This window comes from Pyrus communis, chromosome 13, assembly GCF_041283825.1.
Source record: "Pyrus communis isolate YQ-2024b chromosome 13, ASM4128382v1, whole genome shotgun sequence".
In the NCBI taxonomy this organism is placed as follows: domain Eukaryota; kingdom Viridiplantae; phylum Streptophyta; class Magnoliopsida; order Rosales; family Rosaceae; genus Pyrus; species Pyrus communis.
The window spans coordinates 19392929-19420324 of record NC_142577.1 but is presented as its reverse complement, the minus strand read 5'-3'; the positions used below and the strand labels follow the sequence as shown (position 1 = coordinate 19420324).

Genomic DNA, 27396 nt, shown 5'->3' with positions numbered 1-27396 from the left:
AAGGCCAAGATTGTTGGAGATCTCAACAAGATGATTACATAGATCATGTGATATTCTTGCCGGCAAAGAAAACAAAATTCTTTCGAATACAAAGATATATTTACGTCAAGAAGTGAAAGATTTGGGCTTAAAAACACGAGTCAGTCATAATAATTCGACGTCGAACTCATTATTCATGAGAGTCGAAATTAAAAACTACTACTTACTAATAAAGAAGAACACCAACAAATTATAGTTTCAAGTGACTGGAACCAACGAAAAGAGTTTGGTACTTGTTACATTCAATCAAGTTTTATATTGAAAACAATCGTGTTTATTGCTTTTTTTATTGTCAAAAACCCATTGGAAAATAAACTTGTCATGTCCCCAAGTACCCCCAAATTACGATGGATGAACTTGGACCATATAGTTTTTATTAACAAGAACAATGGTGGACCAACCAGCCTCTATTTTATATTTTATGAGAATATCGTAAGATTCTCAGGAATATACTGCAAGTCTAAAGATTATAGGTGAGGTGGGTGGGTGTCCCCGTCAACCTCCAAACAATAGCTCCCTCACTTGTTATCATGGGAATAGTTGTGGGAATAGTTGTAAGGACAAGGGAAATAGACAATGGGGCATGCACCAAGCTTTGTCCAAGGGTATGAAGTGGTTCAAATTGTTATTTGTGGAACTTAGCAACTCACATACCCAAGTAAGAGATTTGGCATTATGTTTTGTAAACAATAAGAATTATGACAACTTGATGATCTTCAAGTTTCTCTAATTAATGAGGTGGAGAATATACATGTGTGTGTGTGTGTGTGAGTTTGTTGTTTGTTTGACAAAAAAAATAAAGCTTGTTGTTTGTTTGTGATTGTCTACCGGGGAGAAGAGTAACATGTAATGTTACGTGATCAGTACTATAAATACAAAGGCATATATGCTTTATCATAATTTGTGAGTAAATTTATGTCGTGTCACGTAGGCCTGGCAAATGGATCATGTATGTCGTATTCGTGTCGTTTTCGTGTAATATCTGTTATCTTAACAGGTCGTGTCGTGTCACATCTGTTATCTTAACAGGTCGGATCACTTTACCCCCGTTATGACCTATTAAGGAAAAAAAAAAAAAATCTTAAATTTGCACATACCACACATTGGGTAAAGTGACCCGACCCGTTATGACCCGTTAAGAAAAATATTTTTTTTCTTCTTAAATTTGCACATACCACACATTGCCACATAAATATTACTTCAAAACATTAAAACACATTTGTCATTTAAGTACTACATCTACATTCGAAAATAAGAGTCTAATAAACAAACATCCATACACTATTAGTTTATTACAAAATATTAAATGTGCAAGGATAAGCAAAATAAAAGAGTTTTTGTTTTCAAGGTTGTGAAACTTTTCTCAAAAGTTTAAACCTTACCAAAGGAACTCAAAGCTTGCATGTTATTCCTTTTACAAAATCCTCAATTTTCATCGATCATCATGACATAAGATTTTGTGGTATCTACTAGTGTAAATATTTTAAATTGAAGATCGAATTCATTCATTGTATTCATATAGGGTCAAGGAGTGTAGCTGTAAAAAACCATCAAAATTAGAGTTAAAATAACCGTTAAATCGTGATTTTTCGTTGATAACCATTGAAAAGTTTTGTTCCGTTACTTCATTTCTGAATGTTTTTTTTTTTTGCAATTTTTTGGCAGTTGGATCGTTGAAACTAGTTTCGTAGAATGCGTATCGTATCAAAACAATAGATTCACTAACACTTAAGAGTTTATTCATACTTTCATTAAGTATAACATAAGATTTTGTCGTATCCATTAGTGTAAATATTTTAAATTAAAGATCGAGTTCATTCATTGTATTCATACAGGGTTAAGGAGTGTATCTATAAAAAAATCATCAAAATCAAAGTTAAAATAACCGTTAAATCATGATTTTTCGTTGATAACCGTCGAACATTTTTGTCCTGTTACGATAATCGTCAAATAGTTTTGTCCCCTTACTTGATCTCTGAATGTTTTTTTTTTATTGCAATTTTTTGCTGATGCGATATGGAAGCATATACAAACAACTTTGACGGTTGGATTGTTGAAATTAGTTTCGTAGAATTCGTATCTCATCAAGTTGAATGATATATATATACATATATATATATATTTTAAGTAGATTTAAATTTATTTATTTTGTACGTATAACATTTAAGAAATTGAATGGTATGTATATTTAAGCCGATCCAATGGTCACCAATTTTTAATATTTAATTTAATATATATGTAATTATTATAGTTTTTTGGGGTATAAAATTGTTAAATTAATATATATAATTAATATAGTATTTTTTTAGGATTATAAAATTATAAAATTAATATTTTGCTTATTGTATATCGTGTTACTCATGTGTATACCTGAACCAACCCGTTATCTTAATAAGTGCTTATCGTGTTACCCGATAATGACCAGATTTGTTATCGTGTCGATTCGAACACCTGTTAATTTCGTATTGTGTCGTGTCGAAAATTGCCAGGTCTGATATCACGTGTGAGAGGGTCATACTTCGTCTGCATTTATAATGTATATAAACTATGAATATATGTCATATTCCCTCTTTTTTTTTCTTTTTTTTTCTTTTTTTTTTTCTTTTTCTTTTTTTTTTCTTTTTTTTTTCTTTTTCTTTTTTTTCTGTGTGGCAATTGCAGCTGCGAGTTCATGCTTATCCGTATATGCGTGGAAAGTTAAAGAGTATGAGAGGAAAAGATGTCTCCGAGTCTATATTTCAAGTCAATTGTCAAATCTTGCAATGGATTAAGATGTTTATATCCCTAGTTTGTGAATGTACGTAGACTATTGGTCTCTGACACTTTTTTATATTCGTTTTTTATTAGTAAAAAATCAGTCTGCAGACTTTAACTTGTATATATTTTCATTAGAATTGTTTATTATGATGAGGGGGGACACACGGTTTTATCATAGGCAGATTAAGACTATATATTGTGGTCAATTTTCGCGTGGTCTTCTCCTTTTGGGATGCTTTATTTGCCTTGGCATACATTTGGGGTCCAATGTAGCTAGGGTGGATATGGTGGTGGGGGTGTGAAGGATGATGGGAAGCTTTTTCGAACCAGTGGTGGTTCCTTTTGTTGGTGACGCCATGGCTGCTGGCTTTGGACCAATGAATAGTGAGACTTTCCTTTAAATATAAATATTTTACTCATATTAGAATATTGCTCTTATAAATCATATGTTGATGGTGTGAAACATGATGAAAGTGAAAGAGAATTGATGTGTCAAGGATTAAAATTGAATATTTTCAGAAGAAAAGGAGAAATTAAGGAAAATGGGACGTTGGAATGGTATACCATCCTTAACACAGTGCACTATTGAATATATAATATTTAGTTATAAAAAAAATTTCGTCTATAAGAACAAAAAATCTTATAAATAGAGTTTTGGGTTTTGGATATTGATGCTTATCCAACAAAGATTTAATAAAAGGAAAACTAATGAAAAATGCTTGAAAACTTTGAGTTTTAACGATAAGGATAAAATTAAGGGTAAAGTGAATAGTAACAGGATTGACTTTTAGTGTAAAAATGTGGTTTTTCGTTAAAGTGAACAGTACCGAAACTTTTCGTTAAAGTTCCCTTTATTAAATCCACTGGCAAATACATAGAATTCCATCTCAACCTTGATGCATAAATGTTATTTGTTACCACTGGCGGATCCACATAGGGACCCTTCGAAAGCTCGAAGAAACACTTGTGATCAGCCTTTGGGACCCTCCAACAATTTGGGCAAGTGTAGTGGAGAGGTTTGTTGCCTTCATGGATGTGCAGGCAGCAGTGCTTATAACAAAGAAGAATGAGAGGTTTTTAAGTTTTGTTTTAAAAGACCTAGCCCAAACGACAACGTTTTTTAGCCAAGTCATTATAAAAATTTTAAAAACTAAAATATCCCTATTTTCTCTACAGAGCCTAAGAACTTCGGTCTTTTCCAGTATCCCCAAATTATATTTAAGAACTCTCAGCCCCAATCGTCGCAACCTTCCAACTTGAAACCCAAGTTACCCTATTCCCCGCCACCATTTGCCGTTCTACCACCTTTAGCTGCCTAATTTTATTTCCTCCAAATTCATATAAATTTTTTAATCCTAGACTCTAGACTCAACTCCCAATTAATAATGTATATATATATGTTACATTAACAAATTTTAACTTTGTAGAGTCACTAATTGCGTTATGTTGCTGAGGAGAATTTGTTAGTTTTATTACCTTTGAGATTAATCTTGATTTATTCAATGAACCAAATTCAATAGAAAATAGTGATATGGAACCAAATTAGTCTAATATTTTTTTTAAAAACTTTTATGTTGGGACCCCCTATCTTGCAATCCTTTATTCGCCATCATTTGTTACTCATTCAGAAGAGAAAGGGCAAACTCTTGTCTGGATGGCACAACGTGACAAATTAAGAGAAAGAAATTAAACGATAACATTAAAATTCACAAGAGAATATGAGAAAACTTTAAAGTTGTTTATTGAGTAATATGAAAGAAGAAACCCTAATACCACAAAAAGATTTATAGTCTATCACAACCCTAAACTTGCTAGGAATCCTAATAGAAAGTACAAAAAATAACAAACTACCATAACATGTCCTCTAAACTTAGAATGATGCTTTGGGCTAGTAAACATTAGAATTCGGCTAAAAATGCGTATATGTCAACCAAGCATTGAGTATTGATGGCGATTTTTTTTTTCTTTTCAAAATAACGGACCACGAACCAAAATTTGTAATGTAAAACTTCACTATTGAATATGCACATTTCAATCTGATTTTCGATTCACTTTGACATCTAATCTAAGAAAATGAGACCGATGATATATTTCTAGAGCTTTAGATCTCATCACTTGGATAACAAAAGGACAGTCTTGATATAAAGTTAAAAAGATTGCGCAAATTAATTTGAAAAGCAGATGCATGAGTGAACTTTCTAAATATAAAAATGGCAATATTTGAATTGCGAAGAGTGCTTATGCATGAAACCAACCCACCTAAGTAATGTATGAAAAAGTTTTAAAAGTTGTTACGATCGAAGGTGTACTATCACAATTGGCTTTTCGAAGCTCGATCTGCTCTCTACCAAAAGAAGATAGTGGAACTTGTATATCGTGGCTTTGCATGAATGATACAAACGACTTTCGAGTCCTTAACTACCAATAAATTAAGTAAAGCTCCCTTTCTTAAAGAGTACCAACAAATTAAGAACCAATCGAAATGCACCTTTGGCGTTTCACCAAATGTCCACTCATTAAATTTTACAGGTGGAGCAGTATTATTGGTCATCTATTGATCAGATCAAATCAAACTTGCAAAATAATTAATCCACTACTGTACCATACAAGGAGGGCTACTCCTAATCCCAAACGACTTTCAAAAGGAAAATTTCATATAACATGAACTTAGCTCACCATTAAACAAGAGAAAATTACTCTAAACAAATGGTGCAGATTGGTAACTACTAATCGTTACATTAGGTAATGACCATCTTTTTTACCTAGATAAATTTTGATATTAGTTAATACAATAAGTTTATTTTTATAATCTCATGGTACTATTTAAGAAAACGATCACTTTGTCAACCATTTTTACCAACTTCTAGTTCTAACTATACTCCTACTTCCATGAGCGTAAAGTGATATATACTAGCTGATTTACCGACAAAAGAAATGTAAGCATCTATGTCTTTTAAAAAGAAAAAGAAAATTGCCCCAAGTTTAAGAGAGAAAAACTTCCTGGAGTGGATGAACACGTTTATCAACTCTTAAGTAATAAATCAATCATCAACTTTTATGTTCTTTAGTTTTCAAAATTTTGTCTACAAATTTAGTCTCCCTGATATTACCCTTGCAAAAAAACAAGAATGGTCGAAAGGTTTTTATCTAGAAAATGTGACTCATAATTTAGATGCCATTTTTGGTGCATACCAATTGACAGTTAGGGATTGAGACTTATTGAAACCTAATGATGCATAAGTTCGAATTCTTAACTATAAATGGGGAGGGAGTTCAACCAAAAAAAGAACTATAGAACTATTGGAACCCCTAACAACGTACATCTACGTGGACCAAAAATGTAATGTGGCCAACTTCCAAATTCCACTGTCCCTTTTAGTGGGGACTAGGTTTCCTTTTCACAACGACCCCAGTTCATGTGGATATGAAAGATTTTGCGCTACAATTCCGTTTCTCGCACGTGGTTCACATTTGGAAGCATTATATGTACACTGTTTTCAGAGTAATTCGTCGACACCATAAGCAAACACTTCACTGATTACTTTTTTTTTTTATTGATTTATTGCTTTTTAAACTATTTCTGTGCTTAATTAGCTCATTCCTCAACTTATGAAAGCGTTAAGTAAATTAATTATCAGTGTTAATATGATTAAGAATACATCAACCAAAGTGAAAGTTTGAAAATTCAAGAGATATATAATACATGCAGACAATCGATGAGCTATCCTATCAAAAATTCCCAATGAATGGATACCCTAACTCCACGATGAGGCACTGCCTTCCTCTGGTTTGTATATGCATGGAGAATGTACTGTCATTGTTGCATGTGATACTTTTAGAGTAACAAAAGGATAAAAGATACTGTCGGCATTACTCTAATTCAAACAGATTGATCATTAAAACACAAAACTCGGCTTAAAAACACTTAATTAGACACAAAGAACTCAAAACAAACTAAAAAGACTCAAAACATCACAAAATATTCAAATAGACTCAAACTAGACACTAAAGGTTGATTTGGACGAAAATTGATTTTAACTTGACTCAAAACACTTAAAAACACAAGTTTGGATAGATTCTAACTAATTTGACACAACAAAGTAAAGGGGATTGGGTTTTTTGACAAATTTAAAACTTAAACAAACAAATTGCAAAAACTCAGTAAAGGGATACGAATTTGGGTTAATTGATGGGTGATCGGCTAGCTAGAGGGTCATTCTCCACACATAACACACTTGCATACAAATCAATTTCCAGTTGCTTTTTTAAATGATAAAGGTTAAGGATTCATGCATGCACATTACCCTAAAACAGCTCTAACCCTCGCTCTTGTTAATAGGTACGGTCGGCACTCTTGTTGAAAGACTTAACTGATTAGGACCATAGCAAATAGTAAAGAAAGCTATTTGTAATGGACCTAAACCGAGGGGTGCTTAAGCTGACTAGTACCGGTAGTGCTTTGGTTTCCCCCCCCCCCCCCAAAACGGTAGAAACTTTGATTAAATTCGAATCGAAACGTTTACATCAGATGCTAGAGTGTTGTACAACCACTCCCGTTCAAACTCATTCCAACTATGAAGGCCACCTTCCTTAAACACAAAAGATGCCACTAGATGTACTGTCCTATTACTTTTATATTTTTTTGTTTGAATTATCTCCAGATCATTGGATTAGTTAGTAAAAGATGTATTCATGTGACAACCCTTGAAATTTTTCTTGTTTGGTTAATCGCTTGTTGTAAAACAAAATAGAAAGCCACTCGTCAATGAATACTAGCTATTATGAAAAACATGCAAATTAACAGGTATTAATTCATCTCGGCCTGTGTTACTAACCCACATCTTGTATGACATGGGTGGGTGATGTGCTTATATTTTAGGTTTAATTTAAACTATGCACTACATATTAAGAGAACCATCCTGACCAACTAAGAAGATTAAGTTACTTTCATGGCATTTCTAAGTTTAGAAGTTGAATAATAGAATTAACTTTTAAGGACAATATCACTTAAAATGCACTCTCTTTTTTTCATCTCCCACGACCTTATATTTCTCTTTATGCTATTAACTATTTGTAACTGTCATCACATAGTTTTCTAGTATTAATAAACAAAATAAACAAAACACGTGTTATAACATGTGTGGACAATAATGTGTTTCTAGTATTAGAAACTTCTATTATAATTATAATGTGTTTATTTATTTTTATTTTTAATTAATATACTGTAAAAGTAGGACATAAAAGCCATGTTTCCAACCCAGTATATTATAATACGTAAAGTTGTACACCACATGAAAGTGTTCCGAGTAGATAAAGTTTCCCACCTTATTTTTCTTGTAGTGCAACTTGAACCATCAAACACTGAAGAATGTTTCCAAAAGGATGTGGTAACTGATACGATTAGTCCTTCTGTGTGCGCATGGCTATAGGGTAGTTGATGATAAGTTGATAACATGTTTTAATGGTGGTGAGAGCACACCGTACGTAAATAAAGATCAAGCAAGATGAAGCAATGTAAGGTGGATACGCATATAGGGATAGTTAGCATGAGATCCCCCATAAATAGGGGTTCTCTGGAAGGTACCTATACCAGCCCTACACTGCAGTGCCCACTTGCAACTATCAGGCTGGCAGTTATACGAGGGAACCTTTTACCCTTTTGTGCTTTTAGCTGCTATACATCACGTTTCTGATGCCCTTGTGGGAAGATTTTGGTTCTGAGTCACAGATATGTTTGGTCCCAAAAGCTTGAACGGTACATAAGATCGTGCAGAATCCATCTTATTTTAGAGATAATAATATGTGTCCCACACATCTGCAGTAGGCAGAGTCAAGATTTTAAATAATTGTTCATGATATCGATCAAAAAGTTTCATTCGACTATTTCGTTGAGCGCCTAGTAGGCACCTACTAATTTCTGCAAACGTATGCCCAAAGTTTATGTCAACATATGTCCACAACTACTATTATTTGTAGAGGCTTGTCGAGGATGGTTGGAGGGATACTATGGAGTAATGTTGAAGACTGTCAAGGTTTGTCAACTAAGGTATTTCATCGAGCACATGGTGCCCACAATAGAGTCTCACACAAGAAGAGAGAAAAGGAAGACAAAGATGTTAGAAGAAAATAGAAGTAGGAGAAGGAGATTGTAATTTAGTTTGCCTTAACTGTTTATAAGGATAAAAAATAATACACAAACAAATATACATGGAGTTTTTTAAGTTGTTGGGGGTCAAAGGCAACCAATGACCTCATATTAGCTCTGCCATTGCACATATGTTCGGTATGCTAAATCATACATACTTGTATTGCACTATATATGTAGTTGTGACAGCTTGAGAATAACTCCCCTATCTTGGATTCAATAGGCCATATGACGAGAGAGATAAAATACATTGAAACTGCATGTGATAGTAATGTAGTTTATTTGTCATATAATAAGTCTTGTGGATTGGAGAGTTTGTCATAATAATATATTAACATCATTAATTAGTTACCATAGATTGTCATGGATTTGACTCATTTCCAATTGTTGAAATGACAACATTTTATTTTGCAAACCTCCCAATCAAAATCGTTCATTATCTCTATCATCATCATTTAAAGAACCTCTCTAGAGTAATTCTGTCAACTCAAATACCTTTTAGTCATCCATATGTGCCGCACAAATTGACGGTTATGGTAACAAGTGACTCCTCGTGATAAATTGTCAATTTGTTTGATTCATATAAATGACTAAATGGTCTTCAAATCGAATAATTTTTTAGATATGATCTTTAGGTAATTATAAAGAGAAGGTTTTTATCACAAATAGTCCCTGAAATTGATCCACACCATCAAAATAGTCCCTGAAATTGAAAATCAATCAATGCAGTCCCTGAAAATAGGTGTCGCAAATCAATATGGTCATTCCATCACAATTCTATCAAATATTATGTTATGTGCTGATGTGGATTAAATGATTTAATAACTAATTAAAAAAATTTGTCAAAATACCTTTTTCTATAGTGAGATTATCTCAAGTCAGAGCTCGTCGTTCTCCGTGTCACTAAGATCATCGAGGGAGAGCCTAAATGTTGACCATGATGTCACAGTAGTCGCCATCAATCCAAGCCGTCACCAAATGTGGTATCAATCCTGATCCAATTTGGTGAAGGGTATCGAAGGTTGTAAAGATGAGTGTCTTAAGATTTTTTTTTTTTTTCAAAGAAAAGACGGTGAAGGCTACCATAGATGGAGTTAGAGGAGTGTGGGTCGAGATCGGAGGTGATTACGAGACTAGGTTTCTGGGTTGACATCTTTTTTTAATTAATTATTAAATTATTAAACCTATTTCTAATTTAATTAGACTTGTGAGACCAATTTATGTGTCAGATCAGCACATAACAAACTTTTTTATGGAATTGTGACCGAACAACCACATTAATTTAAGACACGTTTTTCTCAGACTAATAAATCTATTTTCAATTTTATGAACCATCTTGATATTATGGGTCACTTTCAAGGACTATTGTGATATAAACCCTTAAATCTTATTGGACCCATGTATGTGTTGCATCAGTATATAACAGAACTTTTGACAAAATTGTGATGGAAGGACCACATTGATTTGTGACACCTATTTTCAGGATTACATTGATCAATTTTTAATTTTAGGGACCATCTTGATGGTGTTAGTCAATTTCAGAAACTATTAGTGATAAAAACCCTAAAGAGAACAATTCTTCGTAGTATAATTTGTGTACGGAAATAGAATGATACAACATCATGTATTTGTCAAGAATGAAAAACTCCTTACATATAAGAAAAATAGTGTCTTAATTAGAGTTTCCAATGGGTCCACCTAGATCTCACCTAATTATTGCCAAAATGCCTTCTGCAGGAGATACGCAGTGAGCCAGAATTATTTTGCATGCATGTATGGATGAGTTATGTCATTCCATTTAGTTGTCTTGGTGGAGAGCAACTATAAACTTTTGTTTTTCGTTTTAATGAAATCGTAAGTTAATTACTGCAATAATATAAGAACCACCTCCCATTTATGAGTGTTTTACCTCTTTATTCAATTGAAAATACTCAAATGTCATTGATATTCATTTGAAGAAAATCTGATCATTTCTGTTGTCTCTGAGAGAGAGAGAGAGAGAGAGAGAGAGAGAGAGAGAGAGAGAGAGAGAGAGAGAGAGAGTACCAACTACCACAAAGATACATTATAGACACTAAAAAAGGAAATTTATAGATAGAACGAGAGAAAAGACAAACACAAAATTGTGAAAATTTGATTACACGGCTGAGAGATCCAATATTACACTTAATAAACTTTTAATTATTAATAATCCAACTTAAGTAGCCACCCAAAAGGGCTCCCAATACTTTAACAATCCTTTCTTCTCACACTCACCGCCACCTTCTTTGCACCTGCTTGGCCTTTCAAACTTTTCTATTCCCTCTTCACCCCTAGCATTCAAACTATTCCCATCGACCTCCTCACCCTCCATCAAACACACATTTGATCTCTTCCCTCCGCCTCCTTCTTCTTCTTCTTCTTCTTCTTCCTCCTCCTCCTCATCCTCCTTATCGCCTCCTAATTGTTCTACCAATTCTTCTTCTGTATTTTCTCCCACCACTTCTTGATCTTGCTCTTCTGCTTCCTCCTCAGTTATGTCATTTTCACACCCTTCATTGTATTCTTGAATGGCTGCTGCTTCTTCTTCTGAGTCAAAACTGGGAGTAAAGGTGTTTGAAAAGCACAATCGAAGGCGGCCATTGCTTCTTTCAGCTTGGAAGCATGAATGACTTAAAGGGGCCTTGACAGCTTTGATGATCAGCCTCCCATCTTCCCTGTGAGGCCTAAAGTGTAGAGAATCCTCGCCGCTTATTGTTGTCAATGGAGGTGGAAAATTGTGAACATTATTCACCTTCTTTGCACCCGAAAATTTATGCTTATTTTGATGCTCCCTTGGCGCTGCATTCGATTCTGATTCAGACATTGGTGAGAAAATGCTGAAGCTTTCTGTGATAATGGCGCCCGTCTCGCAGCCCAAGTCTTCAGTGCACAACTCCAAGCTCTTCTCATTTAGCTTAGTAACTGATGAGCTCCTATAAACCCTAGGAGGGGTGTAAGTATTTTCTTTGTCCACCTCAGCAGTAGGGTTTTCTAGTGAGGGCTTGGAGATAGCTTGGAGGAAACTCCAGGAGGTGGCCTTATTGCTGTTGATTTCCTCATAATTATTGCATTTCTCTTCAGAGAAACAAGCTTTGATTCCTAATTCTTGGGGGGTAATTGGAGAAAAGTGATGAGCTACCGGTGCAGAAAGCTTTAGCCTTAGGGTTCTTGGCTCCACAAGGTGAGGAGACTCCAGGCATGACTGCAGACCTTGGCACACGATTGTCGCCATATACGCTGGAAATTTCCAGGAAATTTAAAATGGCAATCAAATTTTGAGGTGGAAAACGAAATGAAAAGGTGGGTGCAGGGAAAATAAAGGATTCAGATAGAGGGGTTTTGTTGTTTTGTAGTGTCTGAGAAACAGGGTAAAAGCAGAGGACTCTGTTTTTCTGGTGTTAGGAAATTAGAATGAAGGGAGGTATTTGTGTTGTTTGGAGAGAGAGAGAGGGGGAGAGAGGGAGGAGAGGAGAGAGGGAGGGGATTGAGCATGGGTGAAAAGAGAGGGTGCGGGGTGGGTATTTGTAGTCCTCCAAGGTGGAAGCCTGGAAGGTATAGATCATAGAAGGAGAGGTGGCCCGGGCGGGCAGGAGGCCTTTTTTACACCACTTGAATTATACAATTCTTAGTATGCTACACACTACAACTAGACAAGAAAAAGAGTTATAAAGAATAATCTTCACCAGTAAGCTCTTCAAAGAACTTTAAATGTCGTGTTAATATAAGGAATTCGAAATTTTAAGCAAAATAATTTCTTTTTTTCTCTGTTTCCCAAATGTCATCATCTGGGCATGCATGGATGTAGTTAAACAGAGAGACACATGGCATTTATCATTTCTTTAAAATTACCAGCTTTCCTATTCCTTTCCAAGTGAAAGCCGACAAAGGGCAAGGAAGAAAAGGATTCCGCCAAATATTTCTTGACAGTGATATTGCTTTTTCTGTTTCTGAAATATAAGATTTATCAATTAAATACTACAACACTGTGTAGCTAGAGACCAGTGTTTTTGCGTATGATCCATATGCCACACGAGTCTGGCAATCCATTATATAATACATATACATCAGCACACACCCTTTGAAATTTCTAAGTGGAATTACTAGATTTTGCACATATTTATTTATATATTATGCTGACCACAGACTTTATACACACAATCGACTAATTAGCCTCCATATAGTAAACATAGGAATAGAGGGGAATATATTACCACCTTATGTTCTATTTGAATGTGTAGTCCAAATTGAATGACATAAAATACCAGACTTCTTGGATGCTCTTGTGGTGGAGAGTGGTCACTTGTAGACACCTCTGGGATGCCATCATCATGTTCTAAAGCAATAATATAATGTTGTGCAGGATAGTTAAACTACATGTCACTGTAATATTGACTTAAAATGTCATTGTAATATTTTAAAGGGGGTGAAGATATGTAAGTCATTCCCCTTATTGTGAGATGGTTGTCTACTACATTTATTCTTCTTGATAGATGATCTAAACGCATACATCACTATTATCATGTCTACAAGTAAAGCTCGATTATTGGTTTGGTTAATTTTAAACAATTACAAGTGGTTATTTACCACAATGGTAAAAGGAGCTGCCTTTGCATGATGACGTGGGTTCAGACATCGTTGATAATTAATCTAACATCTAATTTAACAAAATTTATCGTTTGATAAATAAAAAAAATTCTAAACAATCAGTCTAACGAAAAAAACATTACCTAGATTGAAATCTACGTATTATTCTATATATACCAGACCAAGATGGGAAGATTCATGCTGCATGCATCGAAGGGGGATAGGGGGGGAGACTGTCCGTGCAGCATGCATCAATAATTATGTTCGGCGAAATAAAACTTAGTTAGCTTCAGCAGGGAGACAGAATCCCATGGGTATATTTTCCTATGGATCCTTGAAACAAGGGATGGGTGATGGAGTGCTGAGTCCCACCCCAATAAATGATCCAGCAAAAACTAGCCTATCTTGTTCAAATATAGTCATAATAATGCCTCATGCCTGCCTGCTCGGAATATTTCTCAACACATGTACTCGAAATCATGGAAATTATTTTTCAATTTTGATTACAAACTTGAAACTTGGAAAGAATCTCTCAATCGTGTAACGCTTTTAATTTGTTTGGGTGATGCTATTTACACACATATTTTTACTTTTCATACATTATTCTTTCAATTTTCTCGAACTTTGAATGAAGAAGATCAATATACAAAAATTAATAAGAATGTTTGAGAGATAAAAATTAGCATATGAACAGCAGTACCTTTATTATTATTTTTCCTCTTCAATTTTGTGCGTTGGAAAGGCGATCGATGTGGTTCCCTCCAGCTTGGTGGGTTGTACGTTTGGTTTGTGGTAACAATTATTATTTATGTTCCTGCCGTCACTTTGCACCAATCCCATAAGGCCATGCAAACTTTTTTATGACTGTTAATTATCTGTAGAGCCACGGCACTAATTGTACGGACACTTAGGTAGACATGTTAAAAGCTAAGTGATCCTCCACTAGGTTACCCTTTTGTATGTCGGCCGGCTATGTGCCTTACTAATTCAAACCTAATTAAGGCTATATCTTTGATTAAGAAAGTTTTAAATTTTAAGGTATTGAGTCTAAATTGGTATAATGGACCAAAAATGTAGTTAGAGGAGATTGGCTATGCCGAGCATTATAAAGACATGCGAGAGAGAATTATAAATGACACATTCTAAATAGAAATTTGTAAATATCTCTTGCATGCCTATGTTTATAGAGGACGTTGTTAATTCACTCTATGTACATTCTATGTTCCATTTTGTACTAAATTGGACTCAATTTTTTGAGACTTGGGAAATTCCTCACCCAAAATCTCAATGTATCTCTCTCTCAAAAGAAAAATTCATGTGAAGACTTCTGTGCCAAGTGGAAAAATAAGGAGAGACAGAGCTATTTACAGGCCACAAGCTAGCATCCCTCCTAAGCATGAAGTCTAGCTTTGCCACTAATTAAGCAAGAGTGATTGGTACTACCTAATTAAAACATAATGTGCATGTTTTAAGTTTTATTTTTTTATTCAAACTTCTTAACAAAATATGTTTTAGCGGAACATTGCATGCATGTGACTCATCTTTCCGTGTGACAGGAAAGTCCTCATGCTGGTTCTTTTCTCTTTCTTTCTCTAAAATCTCATCATTCATATTTATCAAATACTATATCAAAATGAAATATCAGCAAGACTGCAAGAGCGATCAGTGCTGCCTATAGTTAAAACATAACATACACATGTTTCAAATTTTTTGTTATAGTTCACATTCCATAGCATATATATTCAAACTAAACACTGCAGATATTTTGACACAAAGGAAATATTGCATCCACTTGACATCATGAAATTTCTTTATATCAAAGTTCCCCAAGAAAGTTCTTTGATCTCTCTTTAGCTAAAAGATCATTTTTATCAAAGGCTTGCTTATTGATAAAAATGGAAATTAAACCAGCTCAAGCTAAATGCTAAAAGCATATGCCCCCCCCCCCTAAATACTAAAGCATGTGGGAAGACAACAAGTGACCTACCCTAAATGCTAAAGCATACGCCCAGAATAGTTAGGACCACTATCCTACAAATGTTGCTTTTAGGAGTAATGGTTGCTCCTACTGGAGGGCGTTTTGTGGTGGTGAGTGATGTGGGTTTCCCAGTATAGAAATTTTAGAGCAGAAAGTTGAGCAATTGGAGGAAAAAGTAAAAAGGAGACCAGCAGGAGCATCCGGCAATCAAATTCTTTTTATGTGTACCTGCTGACAATATTGTATCATTTGCACGTTGCCTTGTGTTTTTATAATTTATGCTGACCAATGAAAATATGTATAATATTAGCAGAATTAATTCGTATTGACGTCAAAAGTGTACTGTTTTTAAACAATATTTTGTTTCATATTAATATATCACCGACCTCTTTTGGTCGGTCGAGTGCATGTTGTTAAAACATGCATTCTCGTAATTTTATTTTACATTTAAGTTAATACTAATAGGGGTTTAAGAGGCTGAAAAGGCCAAGAATTTGCATGAGAGTGCATGCTGAGCTGCTGGGGTGACTTTCTTCTGGCTTATCAGTTGACAGATAAATGGAGAACTCCGCCAAACTAAAGTAAAGCTTATAAACCTTATTTACTAATGGGAGGATTAATTAAATCACTAGAGATGCAATGATGCAATCTGTTTAGTGTCTTGTTTCTTTGCTAAGAAAATGTTCTATAACGTCATTAGTTTTGCTTTTGTCTTTAATAATTTCCATTTTCTACATGAAGTTAATTTCAATCATCTTTCTTTTTTCACATTATCCAATTAATTTTTGCTCATCTAATTTATGTTAATTTCCAATTTGCGTTGGTGACAGCGCAGTGTAGAATCACTTCATTGCCTTCAAAATATAAATAAAAATACAAAAGATGAGAAGAAAAAAAAAAAAAAAAACTTATATCTTCTTCTCTATTGTCCATGATGTAATGAAAGCAATCTCTTCTCGTATTTTATAAGAAAATGAGCATATGAATCTATGATTATGATACAGACTAAAAGTGACCATATATGTTGCAGATTCTCACCCTAAAAATCAACTAAAAGAATTGTCGATAACAACATGCATTTACTGTTCAAGTAGAATTTGGAAAGAAAAATTGAACTCATGGATGCTTTCATCATCTTTGAGATATTTTGGAACAAAACTCGGAACCATTTGTGCAGGATTTTCGTCTAAAGGGCAATTTAAGGTCAAATACCATGTACTATGGTCCTCGAACGCTGTTAATCCAAGAAGGAAAATTTGACCGTCTATTATCATCTGTCCGTTCAATTTTATCTTACTTGTTTTGTTACGCAATAGGACTAACAGCTCATAAAAAGAGAGAATTACAAATCAATATCATAAGGTCAAGGAGTAATGTTATTCATACTATATTTTTCTATTATATTTTCATACCACCTTAGGTGTCATTTGATGTGTACAGCCACATCATTTGAATTAATCAGATTTTTAAATTTAGTTCATTATTTAATAAACTAATAATCAAGAAAAACTAGTTAATTAAATAATGATTGTGGCATACGAGAAGTCTTTTTCCTTCATTTCCTTGGATTTTGCAAATTTTTCAAATGATGTGGTTGTCCACATCAGATGACACCTAAACTAGTATAGAAATGTGGTATAAAAATATGGTATGAATAACATTACTCAATGTCAAGAGACATCAGCAGAATTAACCATTAAAGATTATTTATAACAAGAAGTTGCTCAAAATAGACGGAGACCGTCTTGTAAAAGATAGGCTCAAATTGACTAATTTCATTAGCAACAAAATTTATTGTCGAATACAACAATTCCAATCGCGGTGCAACATTTCACAAGAATCTTATGGCACTTCATAGATTTCTAGCTTGGGGGCGTAGGCATAGTAATTCGATCTCAAAGTAAACACTGCCAAAGCAAAAACCTGAAAATTTAATTAACAACCTTTTGGCACCTCTAATTGATCATACTTTTTTATTACTCTCTATTAGTACAAAAATCTTCTACATCAGCAAACTAATTGAATTACAAGGGGAGCATCAAGCATGCATCAGAATCTGTATTTTTCCTCCTAATCATTTTGGTTGAGAGAAAAACAGAGACACAGAGAGAGAGAGAGAGAGAGAGAGAGAGAGAGAGAGAGAGAGAGAGAGAGAGAGAGAGAGATAAACTGCATCAGATTCCATCACAGATTTTGTATTGGAGAGAATCTTTAACAAAGTAAACGTCATGTCCCCTTGGCTTTAAATGAAAGCCTAAAGTTAAGCCTTTAATTATTTTCCAATAAACATCATTTGTTTCTTAATTAAGACTTTACTGAGAAAGACAAGAGGATCCAGTTCATGGCTTACACAAGCAACTAAATAAATAAAGCACTCACACCTGCCTTTTAGAATTTTGACCCATGTTGTGATGTTAGTGCCTTGCCTTTCCCTTCCATTTTGAATTATTCGTTTAAATTAATCTCCTTTCTTCAACTTAATTGTAATTAAATAACAGCCGGACTAAGCAATGAAAGCCTAGGTAATCCATGCAAACATGTCATGCAAGTAATGGCCATTAGTTTATTTTATTGCTAATCTAATTACAAAGTTAACAGTAAACCACCATCGAGCTCTATGAAAAAAGCTCTTAGAAGCACGCAATACACATATGTAAGCACCGCAGTCGAAGGTTTGTCTTTATTGATGGTGACTAAATAAGCTTTTAACTTTTAATCTCAACTCGTATGCCTTTCTCTCACTGTGAGAGCTTGTAGTATTTAGCTTTTAACTTTGTTTTGTGTTCACAGAGCTTATTTAGTTTAGGTTTAACCGTGCTACTAACTTTAAGGGCCAATTTGAATGCCCCTGTTGCTGGTGGTTGGAGGAAAACCTTATATTCTTTATGGTAACGTTGAAAAGCTACAGATGTTAGATTTCTAAAGGATTTTACAAATCGTGATTCCAAGTTATAATGATAAAAATATCACAAGCAAAAAACTTAATGCAGATTATAAGTTGATGTTTACAAATCCGAACTCCAATGAGCATACGCACAATCTGACGTTGTTACATTTTTTGTATGACTTGAATCGCATCGAAATTCATTATTGTCCATGAATTATGATTTTGAAATTTACGAAAGTATGATGTGAGGTTATGATAAAAATTTGGATAATTCAATTTAAATTTATGTACCCTTTTAGATCGATTATGAATATCAAAGAAAAAAAGAAGTCGATTGCATGCGTGATTTGTCACTTACTCTTCCACTACCATATTTTAGTAGTAATCGTTGAACTAAATCATTATCCGTATATAATACGTATTTCTCGATGAGCAAAGTTGAGCTAGAGTTTCTGCATTTGGCCTTAAAAATAGCAGAACAAAAGTAAGGTTCGTAATCACATGCCTAGCTGACAGTGATAATGAGGAATAACAGTCCACTATATTTGAAAATTTCCCTCATCGAGTTATCCAAAAATTATAAACTTGGAGGATTAGTTAAACATATGTTATTCAATCATGATCGATCATAATTAAACATATTAAATCATTGTAAAGATTGCACGTAGCTAGCATTAAGAAAGTCAAACATATAATACACACACACACACACACACACACACATACATGTAAATGGTAGCTGCATCATGTTCTTTTGTTTTGTTCGATTTTATGGTTAAACCTAATAAAGATAAAGAAAGATCGTTGTCCCATTAAACCTGTTATTAATTAAATTTTATAAAGAACAAATATGAGTCAGTTAACATGCATGCGACACACCATAATACTATATGCAGCAGAATTAATTATTAATAATATTTCACTTTCCAATTTTTCTTTTCTTTTGCATGTTTGCTGATGCATATATTTCACTTTCAGTTCAAGGACAACGAAGCCAATGATAAGACAGCAAATAAGTCCCCGCCATGAGAACCCTATTTTTTATGGGTAGAACTACAGTGAGCGGTCTAAACTCCGAACCCTATTTCTTTCCTTCTTCAAAAAAAAAAAAAAAAAAACAGATAAAATGAATCTAGCCAAATATAGGCTCTTGCATAAAGAATCAAAATAGTATGATGTGCTACTTCTTGTCTACAGATCCTTGAGAATCCCTTGAAGGGACTTGGTCTCGCCATGTACAGAAAAGGGTGAAAACGTTATTTAGAACGATTCAAAAATGTTATCATGCATTTTAAATTTATAAAAATATAAGAAAAAATTTGTATAAAAAATGTGTGATATTTTTGAAAAGTCAATAAGAGAACAATTTTATAAAAAAAATTTATCCATCCATAAAAAACTGTATCAAGGGATGGAAAATAATTTTCGTAACGAAAAACAAAAATAAAACATTAACTTTAAGGAAACAGATCGACACTGGAAAATTACAAAATTAGTAAAACCAATACAAGTATGATATTTATCATGCCAATTGTTGTTAGATCATCATCCTTCATTTTTGCTTCTTGATAAACATGTCTTACTTGAAGAATATGTAGGCCTTGCATTAGACTCGTTTGATAAGCAAAACTGGATCGGAATGGATAGGTCTCCATTTTCTGGACAAATTGAAAGTAGAAGTGAACGATTTTTTATTTAGAGGTGATTAGAAGAGGATTAAACATCGAGAAAACTGATCCCTTCGAAACCTTCATTTTGGGAAGGATTGGAACGGGTAAGCTCCATTTATGAGTAATCCATCTTCTACCCTGTAGTTGATAATTCTGTCATCACTCTCCTCAACATGCATTGAGTTTAAAGAGTTATCAACTCCAATCCAATCCTACGTATCAAACTAGCCCTTAATGCGACATTTAGTACTGAATAAAATGTCCCGGTGTATCCCATTCCTATATACCAAGATTTTTTACATCAAATCCTCATCCTAGGATCCAATGATCGAGATATAGTGGCTAAAAATCTCAGCATATAGGAGACAAAGGAGCATACTTGCTTTCAAACCTGAGAGAGAGAGAGAGAGAGAGAGAGAGAGAGAGAGAGAGAGAGAGAGAGAGTTTGCTGAAGTGAACTAAAAATAAAAAATAAAAAAAGAATAAAAAAAAGAAAAGAGAAACCTATTTCTGTGTTGAAACTATAACTTATATATCTAAATTCATATCAAGATTCAGCTTTACACGAGATCCTAGAAGCATCAAAATCTAAGAAAATTATAGAGGTATTATCCTTTGTTCGCACTGTTCTAGCCTCACTCAACAAAATATTAGCAATCTTCTCTGCCAAATTCTCCCCGTCCATCGAATATCTCTCTTTCGTCTGTACAACACCAAGTCAAAAGAGCCAGAAAGAATAACGTTAAGCGAGTAATTATAAAATATCGATCCTTCTCACAGAAAATTAAGTAAAGGAAATGAAATAAAGATACTACCTGAAGAACTAGCTGAATCGCCTTCTTCGCACTAATTACATCCCATAAGCCATCACTGCAAACCCAAATTCCAGAGTTAATCCTCCATTAAGCATAAGCATTGTATTATTCTCTTGTGCAGTATTGAAGTTCAGAACGTAAAATTTTAACAAAGTCAAATCAAAAGGCACAATAACCTGGCCATTATCGCAAAGGCATTGCTCGTTCGATTGATATGAACTACTTGGCTAATGTATGGTTCACAACTGAAGCGGGAATCCTGCTGTTTAAGAAATTTGTCTCCAAGCATCCGAGCAAGGTTCAAACCTGAATAATTGGAGCAAAGCGTGAGGGATTACCAACATCTAATCATGTAATTCACAAACAAATGGAAGTGATCATTACCACATAGGCGTGTTTCCCCCTCTTTCAACGGGGCTCCTGTTTCCTGGATTCGGAGTCTTTCACCATAACTACTAATTCTATGGTCCTCGGTCATCTTAATCAGCTTCCCATCAACACTTCCACAATTAAATCATACTTGGTTTAAAACAGGGAAAGGCAGGTTTACTTTTATCCTAATGGAAAGACGAATTGATGAAAACATACTTCATAACACAAGCTGAATCTCCAAGATTTGCACATTGCACAAAGAAATTGTCACCACCGTCAGTCCAAACCAAAAGCAGAGTGGCAGTACAGCCCTGCAAAAGATGGTCCATCATATTATGCAAACCACAAACTTTAATTGCTAGTAAAAGAAGCATCTGAAATGTATATGAAAAGGAATCAATTTTAGATGTGCGAGTCAACTGCTTCAGTTTCTAATAACACAAAAAGTGCAACTAATGGACCAAGGTAAATCGAGTGAAAGGGAAAACCTCGTAATGGTGATTCATGCTTGTTTCTGTCTGAAAAAATGCATCCCTGAGAACATCTGAAGCATCACATAGTGACAAGACCCTCTCCCTTTTCAGCGAATCCGATAAAATGTTAGCAACGATCTGAGGAAGAAGCCTGTAAAATAAAAGGACTATTAGATAACTACAAAAGCATCCATTAGAAACATAGGACACTTAAATAGTAAAAGAAATACTAACTTGCTAGCAGATCTGGCTGCCTCTGCTCCACCATGTCCATCACAGATACCAAAAAGTCCAAACTGAAAGGCAAGAACTTAGGTGATATTAGCTCTTTCAGAAACTAGCAAAAGTATTTCAATGGAAGCAAACACAACGACATAAGCTCTGAAACCTGATCAACCCCGGGAAGCGGCCATTGATAGTAGCACACATCTTCCATTGGAAGCTTCTTCCCTCCACGACGCAGAGCCATGGGATCTGAAGCCACGCCAACTCCAAAGGGGATCTGACTCCCAGTTTCAGATGCAACATGAACCTGCCACAAAGGATAGGAAATTAGCAAATGTTATGTCACCTATACAATACAATTTGTGAACACTAGATATCCTCACTATAAAGCCAACAACTAAGTGAATCAGGATAATAAATATAGAATAAACAACTACCATGATCAATCAAAGCCTTACCACAACATAACATAATGTATAACATCAAGACTTTAGATCGGTTTTCTATTAGAAATCTGTTTGTTATGTTCAATAAAAGAGGCGCTTGTACAGACAAAAGGAACTGCAGACCAACAAAATTAAAGGTACTTAGTCATAAATACTACAATGCTACCCCAAATTATTTTGGAACCATATATGTTTATTCTTTTCACCTTTTCTCTTTGCTTAGTCAACCATGGAAAAGGGTACTACATACATAGAATCATTAAAGGGGGCATCTAAGAAGCATATAATTTAAGTCTCTTTATCATAGAACATTATGGTATAATGGTAGGTTTGTCCTATTATATTTACACAGGCAAGTTAGAACATCAGTCTTGGGTCTTGCAACTATTTTGCATATCATATGAATCCAAGTACTTGTATTCATTGAAACGTATATTGTCTAATATAAATTCTTCTCAGTAGCAGAAGCAACAGACAGCCAAAGTAAAATCAGATTAATGTGAGAAATTCAGAGTCCTAAAAGTGTATCTATGTCGCCCAGCCAGAATGTCAGCGTTTCTCTATTTTGTGTATGTTCTGCATAAATATAATTTAACTAGCATGAAAACGATTACTATTACGCAAAACCAGTAATGTTATATTACAACAGAATGCATATGTACATTTTTTTTTCTTCACTCGGATATAAAGGCACATTGACTTACGAACACTTTTGAGGTCGTCCCGAGTGTTATTACGTCTCCACTTGCAAGCTCCACGGGGTTACCCCAATGTCTACCTCCAGAATCAGGATTATTGATTGGTTGAGAGTTCAGAAGTGTTCCATTCAGGCTGCCCATGTCGACCAGCTCCCATTTCATTTTCTGCAGCCAATGATCAGGATTAACATTATTATTATACCACAAACACACAGATGCAATGCCAAGAAATTCAAAGAGGTAGTAGTTGTTATGCTTACGTTTGAATTCCAGTTTATCAATGCATGCTTTCCTGATACCTCCGAGTCCTTCAATAATAAATCACTTGGAGGAACCCTTCCCAGGGTCATAGGAAGCCTGGAGGAATTTGTTGACTGTACTGAACAACGAAGTCCATGGGAAGGACCGGATATGACCTCCAGGTTGAGGCAGGTTCCTGCACGTCTAAAAGAAGAATATGATCACGTGTTTTACAGTCAACTGTATAAAACCATTAGAAGAAAAAACACTTCAAACATGTGAAAGGGATAAGAAATTACTTTGATTCAAGGTATCCTTGGGCAGAAACTCTTGAAATCTCTCTTGTTCTAAACTCTGTCTACTGTTCTTCTGCTCTTCCAGTAACTGCTGGATTGCCAATGGACGCTTCAGGGTCTGACCAACCAAAATATCCTCTGGAGCATCAGAAATCACATCCAGGACAAAGCTATCACCTGAAATAAAGTGAAGCATAAATGTCTGATCTTGCTAAGGATTGAAATTGCACTTAAATGCAACTAGTACAAGAATTATTTAAAAGTTATTCCACTTGATGAACTTAATTACTTTGAGTCAAAATGGGAGGTGCAGTGGGAAGCCTCGGCTTATGCACAAGTCCTTGTGGTCGGGGTGAGCGAAAATTCCCTTCACTTGGAAAGCATGCTCCCTCTAGATCATAACCTCTTGGAAGCTCATTGCCCTGGTTCCGGACCAAATCAGCATCATCCGAAACAAGGGGTCTCTCAAGCTCACCAACCTAAACGAAGAAACACAAGGTGTGAAACAGCTTAATAATTACTGGGTAAACCAAATGATAAATCATATATCCAAAGGGAAGCACTTGGTATTCAGGTAATCATTGAGAATATTAATAGAGATGCGAGACAACAATCATCTAGTGAGATGGCTTGACTTTTTGAATGGTCACATAACGCCTGCCCTTTTCACACTTTGTCAGAGTGTGTAGTTTTGTTACTTTGTAGTCTCTTGTATAAAGCTCGTGCACTCGGGCACCACACCTTGGCACTGTTTCAATTACTCTTTTATCAATGTAGGCTTCTGATTTCATTGCTTTCTCAGAGATAACAAACGCAACGCAGAAAACTAAACAATAGAAAACATATAATGATAGAACCTTCAACAATAGAAATCAGCCCCCGCTCGAATGTGAAATGAAGAAACAGCTTAACAGAGTCACATACATACATCAGCATAAACACAAAACAACAACTAAGCTGTAACATTAACCCACAAAAGCTCGAACTCCCAGCTTCAAAGTCTTCAACTTTACCCCGAAACAAAATATCAAAACCAAAAAAACTCGAGGGAACCGATTGAAACACGAAACGAAACTAATTATGCGCATCAAATCATTGATCACACTCGAATCACCACAAATGCTACTTGCACATTCCGAGCTAAACTGATCAAAGTGGAACAAAGCTACAAGTCTTAGGCTGTAAGCTAACTAGCAATCCGAAACACACCAGAAATTCCCATTAAAAATCCAGTGATCAAACAAGGTCAAACCCGATGCGTCAAAACATTCAAATTTTCCTTCCGTCTTTCCTACGTTTTCTCGGCAACCAAACAGAACATTGCACTATAGGCGTTCTCTCGAACGGAGAGGAGGATCGAAATCGAACCTCTGAGAATTTCGCAATTGAAAAAAAAAACATTGGGGGAAATAGTTGAAAGAAAAGAGGGGAGGACGAGAATACCTTGATAGTGCGAGAACGAGAGGAGGAGGAAAAGAAGCGCCATGGTTTGCAGGCGAGGAAGATGAGGAGGAGGATCAGAAGAAGCATAAGGAGAAGAAGACCGACAATGCTCACTAGCATCGTCATCGTCATCGATCTCTCTCCTCTCCACCAGATAGAGATTGTCTTCGAGTTTGCGAGAAGCTCGCTTTGAAATGGTCGCACATTTTTACCTTCTTTTTTTTTCACTTTTCCATTTTCTTTTTATTATTTACTTGTTCATATAAAAAAGGTATTCGGTTTTTCAAAAGGACAATTTACCGTATAAGCGAAAAATATTTATATTTCTCTAAATCTTTTTGCTGGTTTAATCTTTATTGATGTCTTTTTTTTTTTTTTTTTTTTTTATCAATTAACAATATAGCTTACTAATTTACTAACGTTACCATTAACTATAAAAAATAGTTTTGATAATATTAAGTGTAGTTTTTTTGGTTAAAAATTAGATTTGTTTTCATTAGACAAAATGATCATAAGTTAAACAATCATTAAGCTTAAATTAAACGATTATCGATGATTATTAAACAAACATTATAGTTCCACACTACTACCCTCCTACTTCAAATGTCTGGAGGCATTGCTTTGAATTGAAAAAAACTATTGTTAGAATATAATTAATGATAAAAAAAAGCTAACAAAATAAAAAATCAAAAGCTAAGTGCAGAAAACCGATCCAATCCAAAAACAAATTAACAAATAAATAATAGTTTTTTTTTTTTTTTTGTAGTAAAACGATATGTTTTACACTAAGGGAATAGGGATTTTGGCTATACCACACAATGGGTAATCTAATTTGATGTCGAATTCACCATCTACGAGATTTGAACTTAAAACATCTCAATTACAAATAAAGAAAAATACCAATATATAATATTGAGCAAAGTTCTAAAAAACGCTAAGCGCTAGTCGGGTTGCGGGATAGCGCCTAGCGCATAGGCAGCTAGGCGGGGGCTTAAGCGGATTTATGTAAATTTCTTGTATATCTTGTAAATAAGTGCATATTGACACTTACAAAAAATTAAACTTGTATGAAATTCATGGATAAGATAATAAAAGAATAATAAAATGCAAAAAGAGTATCCAACAAGTCCAAAATTTAAAAACACATTAAGTATATATGCTATAGAATCATAGTGAGGAGTATTATAGATGACACATGTAAAATAAGTTTACAATTTAAAACCACATAAAATGCAAAATAGGAGGAAAATAAGGAAATTTAGTAACGTAGATAGGATTTTTTTTTTTAATTTCAAAAAAAAAAAAAAAAAAAAAAAAACCTCCTGGCCACCAAGCCCGCCTAGGCGCCGCCTAGAGCCGTCTAGGGCCGCCTAGAGCCCAACCGATTGCAAGAAATTGTCTCGAGTTACCACCGTTCAGCGCCTAAACAGCTGCCTAGACCGTTTTTTAGAACATTAATCTTGAGTGGCAAATAAATAATAGTTAAAATAAAGAATGCATGTGCATAGTTTTAATTTTGTCACACGGAAAGGAATGTGAGTGGGAAGGGCCCGTGGGGGATAACTGGCAGAGGTGTCAGTTTACCAAGCCTCCTTTTTTCACACCCACCACTTGCCAGCTTTGGACCAATTTGGGTTCAACTAAAAGTATTTTCAACCTAAATCACAAGACAATTGATTGTTGACAGAGTTGCTACGTGGTCGGGTAGGTCAAGTTAATAAAGTGTTATCACACTGACATGAGTACTGAAAAATAAAAATATGTGGGAGCTACGTGTGTTCTTTTAAATCAGATATTTAAATCATATATATATAGTAATAAACATTAAATTAAATTTTACGTCTCGCAATGTTTACATAAAACTTAATGTATAACAATGATATCTACGTAAATATTGCGAGAAAAACATTTGCATATAAAGAAATGCTAAGGAGACTTTTAAAGTGTGACTCTCTAAGGACTCTTTGTTATTTCACAATTAACGTCAATTTTCATGCCAACTTTATAAAACATTATGTAAAAAATATGAAGTGACAAATAATCTATGAATAATCCAACTTCTGAGAGAGCCTCCAAAACATTTATCATGTGCCTCAAATGCCAAATTTATATATGCAATATGCATGCACTCTTCGCTTTCATTAAGAAATCAAAAAAAAAAAAAAAAAAATCTACATCTATTAACTATGAGAAGTAAGGATAATACTTAGGCACTCACTTGGTGACTACTCAACTTTTGATTTGGCCAATGATATTGTACCACATATTTTATTATTTTAAAAAATAATGGACACATTTTTTATTTTT

General features: G+C 34.6%; 2 protein-coding genes across 2 annotated transcripts; both read right to left on the bottom strand.

Annotated features, from left to right (window-relative positions):
* Positions 1–11006: 11006 nt before the first annotated feature.
* Positions 11007–12591, bottom strand: LOC137736641 (protein FANTASTIC FOUR 3-like). The gene has a single exon (XM_068475877.2). The coding sequence runs from the start codon at positions 12192–12194 to the stop codon at positions 11139–11141; it is 1056 nt and encodes a 351-aa protein (XP_068331978.2). The 5' UTR covers positions 12195–12591; the 3' UTR covers positions 11007–11138.
* Positions 12592–20588: 7997 nt separating this feature from the next.
* Positions 20589–25320, bottom strand: LOC137736150 (protein phosphatase 2C 70). Its single transcript, XM_088683504.1, has 13 exons — positions 25090–25320; positions 23936–24125; positions 23650–23823; positions 23371–23546; positions 23117–23275; positions 22130–22273; positions 21976–22037; positions 21757–21892; positions 21485–21579; positions 21281–21396; positions 21073–21202; positions 20897–20951; positions 20589–20784 (listed from the first exon to the last, which is right to left on the bottom strand). Exons 1-13 carry the CDS (start codon positions 25219–25221, stop codon positions 20629–20631), a joined length of 1725 nt encoding a protein of 574 aa, XP_088539630.1. The 5' UTR covers positions 25222–25320; the 3' UTR covers positions 20589–20628.
* Positions 25321–27396: the final 2076 nt, after the last annotated feature.

Coding starts and splice junctions, on each gene's coding strand:
- LOC137736150 (XM_088683504.1), bottom strand. CDS start 25,221: ATGACGATGACGATGCTAGTGAGCATTGTCGGTCTTCTTCTCCTTATG. Junction 23,824..23,935: donor ACCTCCCATTTTGACTCAAA/GTAATTAAGTTC, acceptor ACTTTATTTCAG/GTGATAGCTTTGTCCTGGAT. Junction 21,397..21,484: donor GATTCAGCTTGTGTTATGAA/GTATGTTTTCAT, acceptor TAATTGTGGAAG/TGTTGATGGGAAGCTGATTA.
- LOC137736641 (XM_068475877.2), bottom strand. CDS start 12,194: ATGGCGACAATCGTGTGCCAAGGTCTGCAGTCATGCCTGGAGTCTCCT.